We start from the raw sequence: 18,845 nt of genomic DNA on the forward strand, positions 1-18,845 counted from the left end.
AACATTACATATTAAATGTGTACCAATCAAAATAAAGGAGCTTCAGCAGTAAGTCCCAGAAATAGCTGAGAAACAAATGCTAACTGAAACATAATTTTATGTTGGAGTCTTCAGGAACTACAGGCAGTAGCTGCTCATGTGGCTGGAGTTACATGGTAACAAAAACACTGGGTCAGCATCTCAGAGTGACAGGGAGTAACTATATCGCCAACAGAGCATGTTACAAGGAGAACATTCTTTTAGAACAAATTTAAGAGGCTGCTAGAATATACACTTCAGTGTATAAAGCAGCTTATCTGAATTGAAGAGACAAGTCAAAGAAGAAAACATTTAATAGAGAGCTTTTCTGAAGTTTCTGACCTCACAGGGGGTCTCTCTCAGGCGGCCTGAATACAGGTTCATGTGGCTGTTCCACAGAGAAGATGGTCGTAACAGGTGGCAGAGACCACTTGCCCTCCCCAAACACTCCAAGGCTCTCACAGTCCCTTAGGGGGCCCCACCACTAGTTCTGACCAGTGGGCTGTGAGCAGAAGTGATCTGTCACTTCTGAAGGGTAAAAGAGCCTTTCAGCTGTCCCCTGCTGCAGCGATGGAGATAGTGGTGCCACAGAGCACTGCAGTAGGGCCAGTAAGCTGTCACCCAGGGGACGACGATGCTAAAAGACTGAGAGCTAAGCTTGTGGGAACAGGAAAGCAGCGTTTGCGGTGAAGTTGCTGACCCTGGGGCCTGTTACTACATTACCAATCTGACGAACAGACACGCCACAATTTTCCTGCCCCTCCATATTGTTGTCCCCTCCCATTAAAAAAATTAAAAGGCTTTAATTACTTTATTTAACAAATCTGACATCTTCCCTTTAGGATTACTTTTCTTTTTTTGCCCCCACCCTTCCACACCCATTGTCTCTCAGTCTAATTGTAGGGTGCAGTTCCCTGGTCCATGCTAGTATTATGAGTCTTGTGCTCCACCCGTATGAGGCAGTCTGTCAACGGTCATTGGTTGTTGGTCAGCAGCTCACAGCATCTCACAGTTCTCACCGACTGCCGGCTGGCTGCTGGCCATTCACGCCGGCTGCCGGCCATTCATGCTAGCTGCCGGCCAGCACGGCCACCAGCCACTCACAGTAGCACACATCAGCACACAGCAGCCTGCGGCGGCACACAATAGCTCCCGCCAACCTCCAGCTGCTCACAGCGGCCCAGCTCCAGGGAAAGCTCCAGGGAAAGCTGTTGTTCACAATCTTAGCTGTAGAGGGTGCAGCTCACTGTCACTGGCCCATGTGGGAATTGAACCGGCAGCCTTTCGAGTTAGGAGCATGGAGCTCTAACCGCCTGAGCCACTGGGCCGGCCCCCTAGGATTACTTTTTAAACATACATTTTGGAACAAAAATGTTGCATCTGGGCCTGCCCAGTGACTCAGGTGGTTGGAGCGCCGTGCTCCTAACGTCAAGGTCTCCAGTTCGATTCCCAAATGGGCCAGTGAGCTGCGCCCTCTACAGCTAATATTGTGAACAACAGCTCTCCCTGGAGCTGGGCTGCTGTGAGCAGCCAGAGGTCAGTGTGAGCTACTGTTAGCGAGCTGCTGTGGGCTACCGTGTGCTGCCATGAGTGGCCGGCAGCCAGCATGAGTGGCCGGCAGCCAGCGTGAGTGCCTAGCATCCAGTGTGAATGGCCAGCCACCAGCGAGAGCTGCTATGAGCTGCTGTGAGAATCCAACCAATGACCAGCGACCAACTGCCTCAGCTGGGGGAAGCACAAGGCTCATAATATCAGCATGGGCCAGGGAGCTGTGTCCTACACTAGACTGAGAAACAACGGCTTGAACTGGAGGGGGGGAGCAGGCAGAAGAAGGGGGGAACAAAAGTAGCATCTATTTGGTGTTTTACTATTTATAAAACACTTTTCTGCATAAATTACTGCATAATGTAATCCTATTTGTTACTTAAAAGCATGAAATGACACTGAATATGTCCTCATCAAATGCTTTAACCAGATAAATTATAATTACAAATCGCATTACTTTGCTAAACATTCCAATGGCTGACAGACTGCATATTTATGTACCGGGAAGTGGAATGTTGTGGGCCTCTTAAATATCTGCTAAATGATGCCAATTTTCTTCTAAAAAGTCGGATTGTAACAAATCACAAATTCCATAATATCTCTATAACTGGGTTTAGTAGTTAAACATTTAATTTCAGAATTATCTTAATTTCATCTTAAAACAGCAATTGATTTGGTAACTTGTATGTGGGCAGAAGAGAGAGGGATGCTACATCTTCAAGGAGAAATTAAAGGTAGGAATTGTGTTCGTAACTTGAAACTTTGCTACCATCATCCTTGAAACTGCAATTTCTGTTTGCAATGTGGAGAAGACTGGTGACAGTTCAGACTTTACAATGACCTAGCAATGCCCAAGGTCAATGCCGGCACAAGGTAGTCCAGACCATTTTTGTCAGCAGCAGGAAGACAGGCTTCCGTTTTTTATGGCTTCAATGTCAGAACACTTGTAAAGAAGAGGCCAGGACTGAAGAGAAAAAGAGGTAGATCATTTCTCTGAACAGCTTTCCTAAACCCAGCATCTCCTGCCTCACGCCCTGGGCAGGCTGATGGCGACTTGCGCTGGACTAAAGAATCAGGTGTGATGACATCTCGTGCCGGCACATCAGGCAGCTTTATTTAGGATTATCAGTAACAAGGAATGAAACTCACATCCCAGAATTACTTAGAAATGGAGTTACACATACTAACAACTTTCCCTGACAGTTTAGTTTCCTGATGGGCACGGACGTGGCCAAGCATGTGGTCCCTGCCTGCAGAGTCCCCACCCCTGTGTGTAAAGAGTCCAACTGAAATGACTGTTGGCACAGAGTTGGAGCTCAATGCTTGGCAACACAGCGGGAGGGTGTCGTGATGGAGAAAGCTGAGGGGACTGATAGTCTCGGCTGAGGTATGCAGGAAGAGCAGAGAGAATATTCCAGGCCACGGGAAGAGAAGGGGCCTGGCATACGGAAAAGCAGTGGCTGGTGACCAGAGCCCAGCTGCACGAAGCCCATGAAAGGCAGGCTGGGCCAGGCTGCAAGAGCCCGGGGTGCCGCCCTGAAGCCCGGAACTGATTCTAGGGGCATGTGGAGCCGTGTCACATTGAGGGCACACCCCCGGAGGTGTGCGTTAGGAAGACGGCTCTGGCAACCGTGGTGTGGTTGGGCAACGTGGTGCCACGAGTCGGTTACTGCAGTAGTGCAGGTGGTGAGGAGGGGGCTGTGCCCCTGGCGGTGGTGAGAGGGAAGCAGGACAAGACAACCCGGGAGACCTTCTGGAGTAGATGGAAGAGACACCCTGACCGCACTGCCGGGAAAGAAGCACAAACAGCTAGAGCGGACTCTGCCCTTCCCAGCCAAATTTAGTGGGAGCGGAAGAGTGCAGCCAGGAGAGAGCAGGACTGGGAAACAGAAGTTTGGAATTAAACAGAACGCTCACATGCGGAGTCAAGTCCTGAAAAGGCTGTGCTTCCTTTCACTGCTGTGAGCAAACGCCACGGCCAACTTTTAATAGAACAGTGAAGCATGCTGGGTAAGCCCTGGGAAGCGACGCAAGCAGCGTTAAGGTTACCTAGATGACTACACTCTCTTCACCAGTACTCCCACACGCTGCCTGATGACAACCTTCCATGGACACACACACGTGGGGTTCTGGGCAGGGAGCTCACCTGAACTCAACACTGGCACCCTTGAATTTTAATATTAGGTTGGTGCAAAAGTAACTGAGGTTTAAAAGGTTAAAAATTGCAAAACCACAATTACTTTTGCACCAACCTAATAATTAAAAGAAACCCTTGACTCGTCTGTTTGTCCCACAGGCTACACAGACCGTACGTGGAGGGAGCCCAGCATCAGAACCCCCGGTGGCCTTGGCCTGCCTTTCATTGCCCTGCTCCCAACTGCGCTCTGCTCACCTTCCCAGCCCAACGCAAAGCCTACCCTCTGTGGGCTTGCTGCATTCTCCCACGGGCTCAGAAAATGGGAAAAGGAGTCTTTCTCCATCATTTCAGTATCAGCCAGTAACCCAGGTAAATAAACAAAATCTAGAGCTCAGAGCACGATAAAGACTGAGATGGGCCCTCTGTTCCTGTAGTTGCCCCCCCCCCCATGCACTGTTAGACCCAGGCGGGCACTCCTGCACCAGCCTGAACTGTGCAGCGAACGATGGCTTACGAATGTCCCCAAGAAGGACATGTCACACCTGCCGAGACAGCTGACTTATACAGGATGCTTACTTGCACCCTCTCTCTGGGGTAAGGGCTACTGTTCCCATTAGAAAGGTGAGGAATTGGGGTTAAAGGGAAGCTAGCATCTTGCCCAGGGCCCAGCTATGTGCACAGGCAGCACCGTCTGTCATGAGTTCCCCCTCCTCTGCCTGACCACCTTGCACCCGCTGGCTGTGTGATCCATTCCAGGCTTGGCTCCATCCTGGCATTGATTTACCAATGATTTTGCAGGCATGAAGCAGGGCGGCTTGGTTCCTCTGCTCCTGCCTCCGTGCCCTCAGCAAGCACCTGTGTGTGTTTCAGAGAGCCAAAACTCATCCGGACTCAGGATGGCCTTGTTCCAGCTTCCTCCTACTCTCAAAGTGAGACTTAACCCCACCAAAGCTGTTTCTCCCCTAGAAAGAATGGCCACCGCTCTGGTTAAACCCCAGGGCTCTTCAGAGACTTGTACCACTGCAGCCTGCTCACCAGTGCGAGGAGGACTGGGCAGGGCAGCAGGGAGGAGGAGCTGTGGGCCGGAGCCTGGGGGCCACAGGCAGAGCTGGTTCCAGCAGGGGGAGCCTGGCGCAACGCCCACTCACTGCACCCACTGCAGTGCAATGGCTTCTGCCGAGGGCCTGGGAGAGGGTGGTGCCAGGAAACAGCTCTGCTTCTGACCCAGATCCTGCAAACGAGCACGGCCTCCCGAGTACTCAAGGTTTAGTGGGAGGACACAAACGGGGCCCTGGCCGCTGTATCTCCAGAAGGAATGAGTGGCATCCCCCAAACTGGTCTGGCTGGGGACCGCTGGAGAAAGGCTCGGGCCAGTAGGCTCTCTGAATAAATGAAGGGCTTCCCAGGACAGGCAGGAAGGTCCTCCAGCACCAGCATTCAGGACCACGACCAGCTGCAGTCTGGGCAGTATTGTCAGTAATGGCGACTGGAAAATGTTCTCAAAAGCTGGAAGGTAACCGGCCATGGTGCTGAGTTTAGGTTCAAAAGACAGGGTATGAAGCCAAAAGCATAAATAATCAAAATGACCCTGGAAAATTTCCTAGCTTTGGAACAGAGCTTGCTTCTTTAACTGAGAACCAACCTGCTTTTTGGTTAAGCTGTATGAGGTTTGGGGGCCTTCTTGGACAAAAGAATGAAGCTATGTCTACACAGCACCCTGTGGGAACCATGTGGGCTGAGACCAGCTTCATGCGACGCCGAGTGGTCCGTCAGCTCCCAGGGCTGCAGCGGAGGGAGGCAGACAAGCAGCCCTCCCTCTCTCCCTTCTTGCTTTCTTTCTCCCCTCCTCTTTTTTCCCCCCTGAGTATATATGGCTGAATTCTCAAACATTAAATGCTTGTGTAATTCAATTCTACCACCTAACAAGCAACAAAAAAATGACTGGTTGTCAGTTTACCGAAATGGGAAACTGTATGGCAGGGTTCCTAAGGCTCACAGGACCCCCAGAGCCCTCAGCACACCCTCTACCTTCAGGCCAGTCTCTGCCTTCAGACCAGCCATACCTAAGCTGCCAAGCGATGAAGAATTTGCCCGGAGAATAACCCAATGCTGTGAGCTCATTCTATTATGTTACTTCTTGGAACACGAATGAATGACTTATAAATGGCACCATGCTGCTTGGCCTGCTCTGTAACCCCTGTGGGGACATTTGGAGCAGAGCGGCAGTTAGGGGAAGCACAGCATCTTCTCAGTCTGATCTCGAGTCGACACACTTGCTGAGCTGCTATCCTGTGCTGGGCACTGTTCTAGCTGCAGAGGAGACAGGTCAGTGGGTCGTTGATCCTGGCAGGGGACACGTTCACTCTCCCAGATTTAAAGGGCACGAAGCCATGTGCCACATGCAGACAGACTGGCGGAGGCAGCTGCACCAATAGGATCATTTCAAGCAATTTTTAGTGGGAACTTCCTCTGAGTATGAGCTCCTCCCAGGTTCTGAAAAGCCCGCACACCTAAGCGGTGGGGAAGTCAAGTTTCTACAAAATTAGGAACCTAGCCCATTTGACCTGCAAGAGTGGCTAAACAACCGCCTGAAATCCAGCAACACAAAAAATGTCACACAAGAGCTCCTACAAATGGAACCCAGGGGACCCAGGAACTTTTGTCAGCTGTCACATTCAAACGCAGCCTAAGGCAGTCCTGACGCACGAGGTGACCATACCTAGCTGAGAAAGGTCCAGCCGCGTCCAGTGCATGCCTGTGGGGCAGCTCCTGGACAGCGTCCTGATGAACACCTGGCCCAGGCCGTCCAGGGCCCACAGTGCGTCCTGGCAGGCGGCGTAGGCTCTCATCTCAGCGTCGGGAGGCAGCTGCACCGTGGATGGACGGGACTCTGCGTGCTGGGCGCTGATGCTGCACAGGTCCTTGCTGCCTTGGCACAGCCACAAGGAGCTTCCTGTGGGAAAGGTTCACGGCGTCACTGACCAAGCATGAGGCGGCCTCTGCCTCCGGGCAGCTGACACCTGCCGGCTCCCATGCTCACGTACCACCATGTGACAGGAGCTCTGTGCATTCTAAGTCACAGTCAGAGGGAAACCCCGTGACCAGCCACTTAGCAAGAAACAAGCCCGAGAAATGTTAAAGAAATGAAAGAAAGCAGGGCTCATGAGGAGAGTTCATGAGGCCACGTTTCTGGGCAGCGCTCTGACCTGGGACGTTTCATGCCGGCTGGGAGGTCTCTAACTCGGTATGTCATCGGTGTTAGGAGGTGGCGGGGGGCTGAGCAGTGCCTGGCCTCAGAAGGACCAGGCCTGCCCTGCTCTACTGTGAGGGGCAGGCTGGGGAGGCTGCTGGAGAAGGCTCAGGAAGCTGGAGCGTCTTCCTCCCATCCTCACCTCATCACATCCCCTCATTCCCTCTGCCGCTTTCAGAGACCTTAGGTTTAGCAGAATCAGTTTACAATGCAATTAACCCTTGGGGAAGCTAAAGCCTTGCTCACGGTGTATTATTTAAAGTATTATCTAAAATGTGTGACCAGATATGTTTTGGAACTCAAAATTCCTCTGGATTTTGAAACCCTAAGGCAATAGATACGCCACACATTGAAGTAACAGCCCCAGGGGGGCAGGCAGCACCCCCAACGAAGTACAGCAATATTCCTGCAGTCACGACCAAGGGGACAAATGAAGCCTGTCGGTAGTCTCAGGCTGTGCAGGTCAGGCTGTGCTGCCAAATAAACTTGTGCCCAACTCAGGAACTAACCTATGGTTTCCAGTGCTTACTGACTTCAGACTGCGGTCAGAATGACCCAGCAAGAAAGCATGTTATTGCACTGACCACGTAATCCACTTCCTAGTGGTGCCAGTGCTTGAAGTAACCAACTGCTTCCTCTGACCCCCAGATGTCCTGGGAGGTGGCTTCCTAGAGAGGTCACTTGACTACCCAGGCTCCCAGCCCACTGGGTAGCACACTGCCTCTCCTGGCTCCAAGCCCGATGCTCCTGGCGGGGCTGTGAGTTCTGACTGGAGAGGAAGAGGTCTGCCCCAGCCGCTGGGGGCAGGACTGTGCAACTTAGGCTAGCCAGAGGCTGCTCGGAGGTGACAGAATCAGAAGGGGAAACGGGAAGCAGTCCGCGAAGAGGCAGGGTACCTACTGCCTGCTGTGCTATGGCCCTGTGGCATGTCACTGGAGGTGATCAGGCTCTGGCCCTCGTGGCGACACTGCACGTCCCCTCCTTCAGGACGCTTCGCCTCTAGACTCACGCAGCTTTACTTCTGGACCCTCCTCTTCTGGTCAAGCCCACCCAGCTTCAGGGCTCTCTGATCAGCCAACAAGGGCCACCAGCCTGTAACACCCCATCTTGTATCTGAGGTCCACACAGCCACACCCCTGTCCCAACTAGGCCACAGGCAGATGACGGTTTCAACCCGTGCACTATCTCCCCACCAACCTTCCTTTGTGGGAGCAGCAGAAGCCAACACAAAGGCCCACTTGGTTGCAGAAGCTGTCCCACGAGGAACAACATTATTCCAGTAAGTGCCTAGGACGAATAAATAGAAGAGTGTGTTAAAGAAAGAAGGAGGAAACCACACTTCAGAGCATTAGTTCTAGGCTACAGCTGGTCTTCAGGACCCCGTGGCTAATTCTGGAGTGTCCTCAAGTTGGGAGGTGCAAGCCAGCACTGGGGGAGCCGCCCCGGTTGCTGAGGACACTGACAAGCAGAGCCACAGGCTTGCCCAGGGCTGGGGAGGCTATGAGCGGGAGGAGAGCTGGGGAAAGTTCACAGAGCAGGGGTTCACTTACAGAAACGCAGCACCGACCCATGGGGATCCACACCTGCATTTACAGATCTGGCCAGAGCCCTGCATTTTCTCCAGTGCAATAATTTTCCCTCTAGGAAATGGACTATTCTCTCTTCCTAGGCCCTTCAGGTTTGGGTGTTTTCATTTAAATGTGAAATCATTAACATTAGACTGAGCTCCCTGCCCTTCTTATATCCTACTGTAATCAGCTCCCAGTGGAAACTGATCACACACCATCTGGACTCTGGGATCCCAGCTGTAGCAATGACAGAGTAAAGAAAGGAAACGGATACAAAACATAAACCAGCCTCCTCAGGAACACTTCTCACCACTGGCACCATTATCTTCTCAGGTTGAGCTTAAAGCTTTTCTTCAAATGCCAACTTTACGGCAAAACTGCTTATCAAATGTAGAAATCAAAGCAATTCACTCACCGATGAGACTTCCTCTGGCGACGTGGAATTCATTCTTGCCCGAGGAGATCCAGACGCCACTGCTGTTGACCCCGAGAAGGCTCGGCTGGCACTGAAGCTGCTGAGACCAAAACGCCATGCGCAGTTTATCCGCCACCTTTTCGACGGGCACTTGGGCCGCTGTGGCCACCGACTGTGTGGCGTGCATTATACTCTGGAACAGGCTGCACTGGTCGAACACAACGTAGTCCGTGATGCTCACCTGGGGGGAGGGGGGCATCCCATTCTCAGCGCAGTTACAGGTGCCTTCTGTGTGTGCTCACTGCCTGAGAGGAGGTCTGGCCCACGTGCCTCAGACACCCACCCAGACACGCACACGTGCGCCCCGTGAGGACCAGAAAGCCCAGCAGGACTTTCACTGCCAACTAACCCTCAACACTGCCAACTAACCACTTCTGAGGGTCAGACTTAGCACGGAAAATAATGTTCACCTTTTATTTTATATGCTTTTGTATTACATGGACCTGTTACAACAAGTATGTATTATTTCTGTCGTTGAGTATCACCCCCTCACACTCTGTAAGTCTTTTATTCTAAATTTGGTTTTTAAATTTAGGTATTTCCAATGGACAACAATGTACAAGACTCAGAATCACAACATGGGTTAAAAAGGTATTATAAGCTGGGTGATGACATAATTTACGATCTAAACCGGGGCTGTTCATAATTATGCCAGGCCAACACTGGGATGTCCTGGCCACAGGGAAGGCACCCTGGCTCAGATGCCAGGACCACGGGCTTCTCCGACGTTCCTGAAGGAAACACTGTGTAAGGGTGAAATTCAGTAAATCAATAACGTAATTAGACTTAGCTAGTTTGCACTTTGACTCACCGCATAGCTCGCTATCTAGACACCTCTAATTAGACTTATTTGCCGTTTGATCCATCCTGATATTCACGTGTTTCCTGTTTCTCCCCTCACCGATTAACTGAAGAACTGTTTTATTCCCTTTCTCAAGGTTACACATAACTTGTTAATCCATTTAATCAACAGAATCCTAACCTGGAAAGAGCAATTTCTTAATCCTCAGGCGCCCAGACACTGGAATACACACATAAAGCCCCAGGGCTTGGTGGTCCAGTCAGAATCCAGTCTGGAGTCCGGAGACAACATTATCTTAAAACAGATCAGACCCCAGGAAGGAAGTGACCGACTCCCCCTTTCCTTTCTTCCTCTTCTTGTGCACCTATAAGACCTGCCTGTTCTAGGAACGGGGAGGTGGCCTTTGGACAGCAGTCGTCATCCTCCCAGAATGCCAAGACTCAGAACAAACCTGCTTTCTTTCCACCAACCTTGTCTCTGGGCTTTTAACTTTTGCAAGTGGCAGGCAGCCTGACCTTAGCACGGTACCAGCTTCTCAGGCACCTTCCTCTGAGGGAAACCTCTCCCCGCTGGCAGCTCTGGCGGTAAGAAGTGCTTTCTAAGATGGGCCAAAATCTGTTCCGACTGACTTCTGAGCATACGTCTGCCCTGCTGGGGGGGTGCACAGGGACGGTCACTGTCCTGCTCCTAGGACAGCCGCGTGCAGGCCACATTCCCAGGTCATGTACAATGAAGTCTTGAGTGAAAGGGACATCATTTATGATATGGACCTCAATTTATAAAAAACAAAAAGGGAACGACTGTAAAAATCAGTACTTTACTGTGTGTACAAACACTGCCCTTTTTTATCTGAGCGAGGACCCACACTAGCTGTGTGAGCTGCTTCCCTACGTGAACTGTGAGGGAATGATGTTACTGCATCAGGACCTCGTGTCTCACTTGGGGATGCTCCGCTGGCCTGGCCGGGCAGCCTCCATTGGAGCTTCCCCGGGGGTGTGTACAACGCCAAGGTCATAGGCAAGTCTGTGACCGATTCAGTCCTAGCACCCAAGGCTTGCAGATAAGCAGGATGCAAATTAAAAAGAAAGAGGTTTAGCAGCCAAACCTAATGCTGGCTCTCGCACTACAAAGAAATCAATCTTACAGTAACTAAAATAACTTTCAAAGACCTGTAAGATGATTCTGTCGATTAAATGTCTCTAAAGATAATGTTCTGAATATGATGATAAAATTATATTTAGTGTTCTTTAGGCTACTTTGAAATAGAATTTAGTACACACATACGTGTGTGTGTGTGTGTGTGAAGAACCACATAACAGGTTACAAATACAGAGAAGGTATTTTACAGCGCCTGGCATATCGAGTTAGAGACATGTACACACACATTCATTGAAGAGCACACACAGCTCATTTTTCCGTATTCTCACCTGAGGGATCTGAGAGCAACAAGGCAAGTGTGAGGTGACAATGAAACCTGAACCACCGGAGACGTGACACTGAAGACAGGCTGCGTGTTTCACAGCTGCTGTGTGTCCATATGACCTTACCTGCCACCATGGGAGACGGGAGCTGCATGACACTGGTACCAGAGTGGGGAGTAGACACTCCTCTGCAAACACGTTCTAAGCCCCTGGCTGGTACCAAGTCACGAAAAGGTGCTTGACCCTACCCCTAATTCTCAAAGCCCTTCCTTTCTTGGGAACATGTGGGGAAAGTCTCCTTTCTCTGTTGAAACACACTCACACAGAGGCCTTTTGAACAAGCAGAGAGAGATGCATTTTAATTGTGGGTTGGATTTTCCAAACCTACTGTATAGTCTCTTAGCACATTTGTTCTGAATGAAACATCATGCTTACCTAGGTCTTCCAATGGATGCCATGTGTTTATTTAACATGCAGTGATCGATTTCTAAACAACACCTAAATAAATAAACAGAGCCTGCGTATTTAAGCAAAGGGAGCTTTACAAGTTACTTCCTCAGATGAAAAGTCCTTGATGTTTCTAATATGCTCAAATACAGCAAAGTCTAACTCATCAAATAGTGAATATGAATACTGCTGATTTAACCCAACCTCCTCAATGTCTTTAAGGAAAGCAGAGGGGCTTTATTTAAAGGGGGAGCAGAATTCCCGACACAGGGAGACCTCTGGCACGCCTTCCTGGAGCTGGACACCTACTTGCCACCAATGGTCATCATCTCCTTGGGGCTTCTTAGAAACGATGCCGGTTCTGAACCACAGGTGTCCATGGATGTCCAGGGCCCACAGAGTCTGCTGGTCCCCGAGCGTTACACAGACAGGTTCCAGAGCTTGCCGTTCACTGAAAACAAGGAGGAGGACAGGGGAGTCAGCCCCCATATTCAGAGCCCCCAGTCCACGTCGTGTCTCCTAGGGGGTTTGGCCTGGGAGAAGAGACGCGCCCCACCCACAAGTTCCAAGGAAGGAAGCCTGAGTTTTGAGTGAAATTACTGTGCAAAATAAATTGTTCAAATGTGTTGCAGATTCTGCAACACTTATGAAGACCCAGAATGATAGGACAACAGTGAGCAGGCACATTCGAATTCAGGGCCCCTGAGCACCTCTACCTCACTACCCCCTCCCTCACCAATGAAGTGATCGGGACCCCCCCCATCCCCAGTGCCAGGCTGCACCAAGCAGCTGCAGCTGGGCACACGCTGCCTCTCTTTGGACAGTGCCCTTCCCCCGCCTGCCTATCTGGTGACATCCTCACTGGCCTCGAGGCCCTGCCTCTGCCGGTGGAGCCAAGGCGCCCTCAGTGCTCCGTGTCCCGCTGTCTGGTTTAGGACCATGTGCACTAACTGGCCTCGGTCAGTCGCTGGGAGCTCTGTGAGGGCAGGGCTGTGGCTGAGTCTTCTCTGCACACCCAGCCCAGCACGGTCTGGCTCACAAGAGCGACTCACTCAAGTTTCCTGGGTTGCTAAATTCAAAACAAGAACATCCTAATCTAGTTTTTCTAAGGACCCATAATAACTTCATATTAGCAAAATGATTTGACAGTAATTCTGTAATTAAAATTTTAAATGGCATAATGTAATCAAGTACATGACAATTCAGAGATCAGTTTCAATTGACTAGGATGACAATAAAGAAAAAGATTTGGCCTAACTAAACCATCTGAAGTTCTAAACAGAAGTTCCCTGACACTGGGCCGTTCTGCAAAGAGCTGGTCAGGAGACTTGCTCGAGGTTACACAAGAGACAGCAGCATTTTAAAAAGCTGAGTTTTGACCCAACATCCAGTGTGCCGGTCAGAGGCAGGCACAAGGCGTCTCTAATGTCAGGCTGCTCAAACTTGCCCTGACAGCTGCAGAGAACACTGTAACCATAGAAACCTTCAGGAAACCAGCTGTACCCAGGAAAGGGGAGCCCAGCTGACAAAGAACGGAGGTGGGACAAACCAGGCTGAAGATGTCCCAGCCCCTCCCTGCTGATACCTGACGATGTCACATTTCCACTGCTCCCCTTCTGGACAGAAGCTGCTCACACCCTCCCGGTACAGGAGGGCTCTCTGTTCAGTCAGCGCCCATACCACGCTGTTTCGGGCTGTGACCTGGGACAGAGGGTACGGACAGTCGACCTTTATGGCTCTGGCACAGGGGCGATCCACGCTGAGACCTGCCAGGGAGACGGACAGGAAACCCCCAAAGGCACACAGTGAGGACTTCACAGCTCATTTTTATTCTGTTTACTTCATTTCTGTTTTGGTATTTTGTTATATTCTTTTGTAAGTTTTTTTTTTTAAAGGTCTATTCAACATACAATGCTTAAATTGTACTTAAATGTAACATCTTATCTGAAGCATTTTCAGATGCTCTTTGAAAACAGAAGGAATAACCACTCAGAATCCTCTGGTGTCTGATGACATCCTGAAAGACCATGAAAGCCCAAAGCAGGAAAGCAGCTCGACCCCTGAGCCACAGGGCCTGGGCCGCCAGCAGCTGCGCTGAGACACCTTCCCTGCTGCTGGCTGTGCCCCTGGAGCCACAGGGTGAGCAGAGGGGCCGCAGTGCCACTGGGCCTGCTGGCATGTGAGGCCTCAGCCAGCCTCTGAGAGGACCTCCAACACAGCAGTCTCCTCTCCCTGCTTTCACCTGGTGTGTGTGTGTGTGTGTGGTGGGGAGGGGGCCCACTGCTAAAATGCAAACTCTGAATCTCCTAAATGAATGGCATTCAAGGCTGTGGAAGGGCCAGGGCTCAGCCTCCCTGCCTCCTTGCAGCCTCTGTCTAAGGGGATGAAAACCACTGCCAGGGGAGCTGGCAGAACAGCTATCACCTAAAAGCCCATGTTCCATGGCCACAGCCTGCGGTTAGGTCTGCGTACTCCAGGGTGCTCCCGGCTGATCACACGAGCGCCCTGTGGCATCGCCGTCCTTGGGTGCACATCCCTGGGCACTGAGGTGGGAAGCACCTGACCATGCTTCACACAGCATGGACCCTGGGGCCAGCCCGAGGCCCTAACCCAGGAGGCGTGGGTGTGATGCGGCTCATCTGCAACCACGGGCTGGTGATGGCTACGGCACTGTGGGTTAGGAGGTAACTGCTCTTCACCCCCAGGCCAGAAGCACCCCATTCCCCCACCGGGAACGAAATGCAAACGCCCCTGGCAGTTGGATGTGCACATGCCTTTCCAGAGCGATTTTCACTTGAAGAGAGACATAGGAAGTGGGCTGGAGAGAGCAGGGTGGCACGCGGCCCGATCCCAGGGAGGCTGCCCCAGAGCTCAGGCAGGAGCTGCGAGGACGTGCCATCCGCACATCTGGGAGAGCCAGATGCGCGAGAGCTGTCAGTCTCAGAGAAGCAGCCCTGGCTGAGAGTTCACAACAGAGATTAAAACATTCTCCTGGCACCAGCAACGTGAAATGGTTACAAGATTGATCTCTACAAAAATCCAAGATGGCCTCTTGACGACCAGAAAAGAGCTCGTGCCCATAACCTTTCCCAGCCACTGATAAATCACACTGCTGTGGGAAACTCATTCCCATTTTGCTGACAGCACATAAACACTGACTCTCATTACAGTTTATTTTTAATAAACAAGTTCCACTGTGTCTCTTCCAGAAGCTAAAGGTTCCCCTCAGGGCAGTTTCCTAGGACAAGTTGAACTGCTATTTAGAGCAAATTATTTCTCGTTGTTTTCTCCTGGCCCACATGTAAATAAGTGTAGAGAAGCAGGGCTCTGACCTGGCTGAAAAATCGAGCCATAAGCTCTAGGGAAAAGGCTGTAATGTCACCTCTGTTGTTCTTTCCTGTTAAGATCTGATACTACAGGGTAAGTGATACACACTGGTTAGCCAGCAGGAGAATCAGACCCTGTCTGCGTCTCACTAAATAATCCTATTAATCCCTGCCCTAAATTTGTCCTGGGTGGAATCTGAGTCAGTAGCAGAGTATTCCAAAGGCAAATACTCTCTAAGTCTGTTAATTTAAATAGATTTTTAGCCTCTTAGTCCTTGTGACTGTTCTAAGTCTGTCACTAACCCAGCGAGGAGCAGGAAGCAGCCATTGCATCAGGACCCACGGCACCCGAGCACCACCTCAGTTACCTGTCTGCAGGTACAGGTCTCCATTGGTCCTGATGACCCAGGCTGTGTCATCACTCAGCGCCACAAACACAGCCTGGGGCAGAGCTTCGTACCAGTGCCGCTTCCCCCTGATGGTCACTTTTCCACAAGCAAAAGCTCGGTTAGATTTCTGTTCAATCTTCCAGAGAAGGGCTCCTGTGGAAATCAAAATTCTATTCACCATCCAAAAACTACTGAGAATTACTTATACAGAAAACTTCATTCGGGGTGCGGGGGCAGAGATTTCTAAATCACACGACCCTTTGCTTCCACCCCACCTGGGGAAAGAGACCAAAGCACCCAGGTGTGAAGGCAGCTGTGTGGCTTCAGCCGTCACGTCACTTAACGTCTCCAAGCCTCATTTCCTCATCTGTGACACAGGGCTCACGCCTGCCTTAGAGGCTGTCAGGAAGGCTGGAGGTGAGAACGTTATCGAGGACCCAGAACAGGGCCGGGCAGCTCACGGGCACCCATGTCAGAATGTGAGCAGGGTGACATGTTAGCCTGCCGAGATGAGTCCCCAGAAAGGAAGCATCGTGAGGCACAAGCAGGGTCCTGAGAGAGGCTGGGGGTCCTGCAGGGTCACTTATGGACCAGAGACAAGAAAAGGAAGCATGTGAGCTGGGCCGTGCTTTCTTCACTCAGAGGGGATTCTGACCGAGATGAAGGCGGGGAGGGAGGGAGGAAGGGAAGCCAGCGAGTACTCTCTCTAGATGGAGTGTGTGGCATAGGCCATGCACTGAAGTGTAAGAAGCCGCAGGCAGGCCCGAGAGCCACCAGAGCACAGACGGGCTGGACCAGAGGGCCTGACGAGGAGCTGGAGGACGGGTGGCAGCAGGACAGATGGCCACGGGGCACAGGGCCCTGCTGCCCACTGAGGATGTGGCCCCAAGGCCATCTCAGCCCAGAACGCTAACCTGGTGGAGACAAGAGTTCTTACTAGAGCAACAAGGGACTGAATGGTTTGGAAACACAAGGTAATTAACATAATCAGGAAAGAACCAAAGTTTCTAAGTGGCTGGGGAGACGAACCCAAAGGTAAAGGACAGAAAAAGAATTAAAACGCACAATTACACAATGCAGCTAATGGAGTAGGTCATTGTCTCAGTTGCTAAGGAGAAATATTTTTCAAACAAGCAAAGACATAAACCAAGGCAACCCTGAACAAACTAGTATTTTAAATAGCGACAAAGACCAGGGAGAGTTAAGGGAACTCCATCGTGAAGCCACCGAGGACCGGTCAGAGGTCACAGACTCAGTTTCCTGACTTTCCTTCCAACGTCCGAACCGTGAACCGGAACTACAAGGCAAAGAAACACATGAACACACCTGTGCTACCTGTCTATCCCCCAAACCGGTGTAGTGACCAACAGGACAAAGCAGAGGAGCAGATAGGGCAGGTATTTCATTCAAGCAGAACGTCCTTCAGGAAATGTCTGTTGCAATAGATCGCTAAAAATGGCTTCCTCACGCGTGACAGAATGAATGCCTTTTCTTTTTCCACCCACCCAGAGACTGCAGGCGGCTCATTCAAACACATTTCTAAAAAGGAAACCAAATAGGGAACACATCCGACATGTGCAAGGGCCCATCTTCACTAGTTCGAGCTGCCTTAAAGCAACACTAAGAAACAGAAACACATTCTATTTTTATAAGGAGCTAGTGTGTTAATATCTTTCAAAATTCAAGCTGTTTGTATAGTTTACAAACAACATGTTCATATGTTACCACTGGAATTAATAAAGAAAGAAAACCTCAAACCGAACATACATCAGCACTATTTACTAACAGATATCCAGCAAAGCAACTCATGTTCTTTGGAGAAAACCCCTCACCCTAGCGGGAAAGGCACGTCTTCAATGGCCGGAGTTGCTGGGGGGACCCGGTGCTAAGGGGGCTCCCCTGGGTCGGGAGGCGGGGCCGGGAGTCAAACCTGAGGGTGAGACCGCCACCTGCTGGACGGCGTCTTCAAACTTCTGCCAGCGCAGCCCAGCACCTGGCAAGGCACTGCAGAACAGGCCACCTTTGTAGTCCAGGCACCAAATGTACTTCTCGGAGACCACCAAGCTGAGGATGCCGTAGCCGGGGCCAGAGTAGCCCATCCAGCTTTCTGCAAACTAACAAGGACAGAGCCCGGTGAGTGCTGCGGAATTGACACGCTCACTGCATTTGCCGTACTGTTGTCCCCAAGAAAAGCGTGCAGATACCACTGAAGTCAGAGCTGAAAGGATCTTCCAGAAGCCATGCAGAGGGCCTCCCCCGCTATCTTTGGGCCATGCTCTAATAGAAGCATTCCGAAATGGGAGCTGTTGTCCCCTCTGGACCCCATAGCACGCCTGAATAACACTTGGTCGTATTATGACATCCTTCCTAACGTAATGCTTACATTAAAAGGATCTGGCTTCACTCTACAGGCATACCTCACTTCACACAAGGACACATGTTCCTGAACATGTGCACGCAAATTGATGTTTTGTACGTAATATCATCACAGATGCGTGAGGAGAAGCAGCACACCACTATCTGCTTTCCCACCACATTTTCTCAAGCATTGTTCCAATCACGGGGCCCAGGCACACCACGTGGCTGATGGAAATCTGGCCAGGACGCTCTGCCCGACTGAATTTGTAGCGTAAAGTGCAGTTGCTGGGATCCTTTTAAAAATGAAACTAAATAAAGTTTTTGTGCTTCAACAAAAGAAACTGCAAAAGAAGTCAATGTATTTGCACAATTTCCCACATATGGAAGTTAACTGCTTCAATGAGAATGGTACCCCGCCCTTTGCATTCTGGTTCTGCTCACCATGACAAGCCTTATCCACCCCCACAACTCTCACCCCCCACCATTTCCTGGCTTTCCAGTTCACTGGAGGAGCTGGGGGCGGGGGGTTTGAAGGCAGGGGACAGGTCCTCAAAGTGCCAGGCTCCCTGTCCCTGGGGAAGGGCTCTTCTAAAGTTCTGGCCTAGAATCCCCATGGGCCACCCCCACAGACCCATCTGCCTGGTAATGCTGGCACTGGGCGGGTACCCCTGCGGACTTCCCACAGTGTTGCGCCTTGCTCATCACCAGCCAAGCCCCACTCAATGAGATGATGGGCACTCGTGTCTGGCTCCTCCCTGAGACTGAGACCCACGATCAGCAGGCCCCTGGCACCAAGGGCAGCCTGGCAGCCTGGGTGCCCAAGAAAGGAAGGATGTGGGAGCCAGAGGCCTAGCCTTTTTGCATTCTGCCTCAAAACAGGCAAGCAGGGCATGTGTCTCTCGAGGCCGGGCAGCAGAGGCTGAGAGGGGGTCCCGAGGCCGGCCCTGCCCTTGCTCCAACCCGTGCAAGCCATTCAACTGTCCTGAGTCTCAGTTTCCTCCTCCATGAAACGGGGACCACAACGGTACCTACTTCCTCACTTGTTTTATTTCTGGAGAAGTAAATGAGCTAAACTCGTGAAGTGCTTAGCATGGTGCCTGGCTCACGCG

The 18,845-nt window shown here is 51.1% G+C and overlaps 1 protein-coding gene across 4 annotated transcripts in view; it reads right to left on the bottom strand.

Annotated features, from left to right (window-relative positions):
• TECPR2 (tectonin beta-propeller repeat containing 2) overlaps nt 1-18,845 on the bottom strand; it is an 86,973-nt gene that overhangs the window by 27,975 nt on the left and 40,153 nt on the right. For all 4 annotated transcript variants that reach the window (XM_019747190.2, XM_074326897.1, XM_019747189.2 and 1 more), the window contains exons 10-16: nt 17,309-17,492; nt 15,358-15,531; nt 13,249-13,429; nt 11,973-12,114; nt 8,934-9,174; nt 8,148-8,237; nt 6,420-6,653 (exon numbers count right to left, since the gene is read on the bottom strand). In XM_019747190.2, coding sequence (XP_019602749.2) covers nt 6,420-6,653; nt 8,148-8,237; nt 8,934-9,174; nt 11,973-12,114; nt 13,249-13,429; nt 15,358-15,531; nt 17,309-17,492 — 1,246 coding nt within the window. The remainder of the gene's footprint in view (nt 1-6,419; nt 6,654-8,147; nt 8,238-8,933; nt 9,175-11,972; nt 12,115-13,248; nt 13,430-15,357; nt 15,532-17,308; nt 17,493-18,845) is intronic.

Source organism: Rhinolophus sinicus, linkage group LG03, assembly GCF_036562045.2.
Source record: "Rhinolophus sinicus isolate RSC01 linkage group LG03, ASM3656204v1, whole genome shotgun sequence".
NCBI lineage: Eukaryota > Metazoa > Chordata > Mammalia > Chiroptera > Rhinolophidae > Rhinolophus > Rhinolophus sinicus.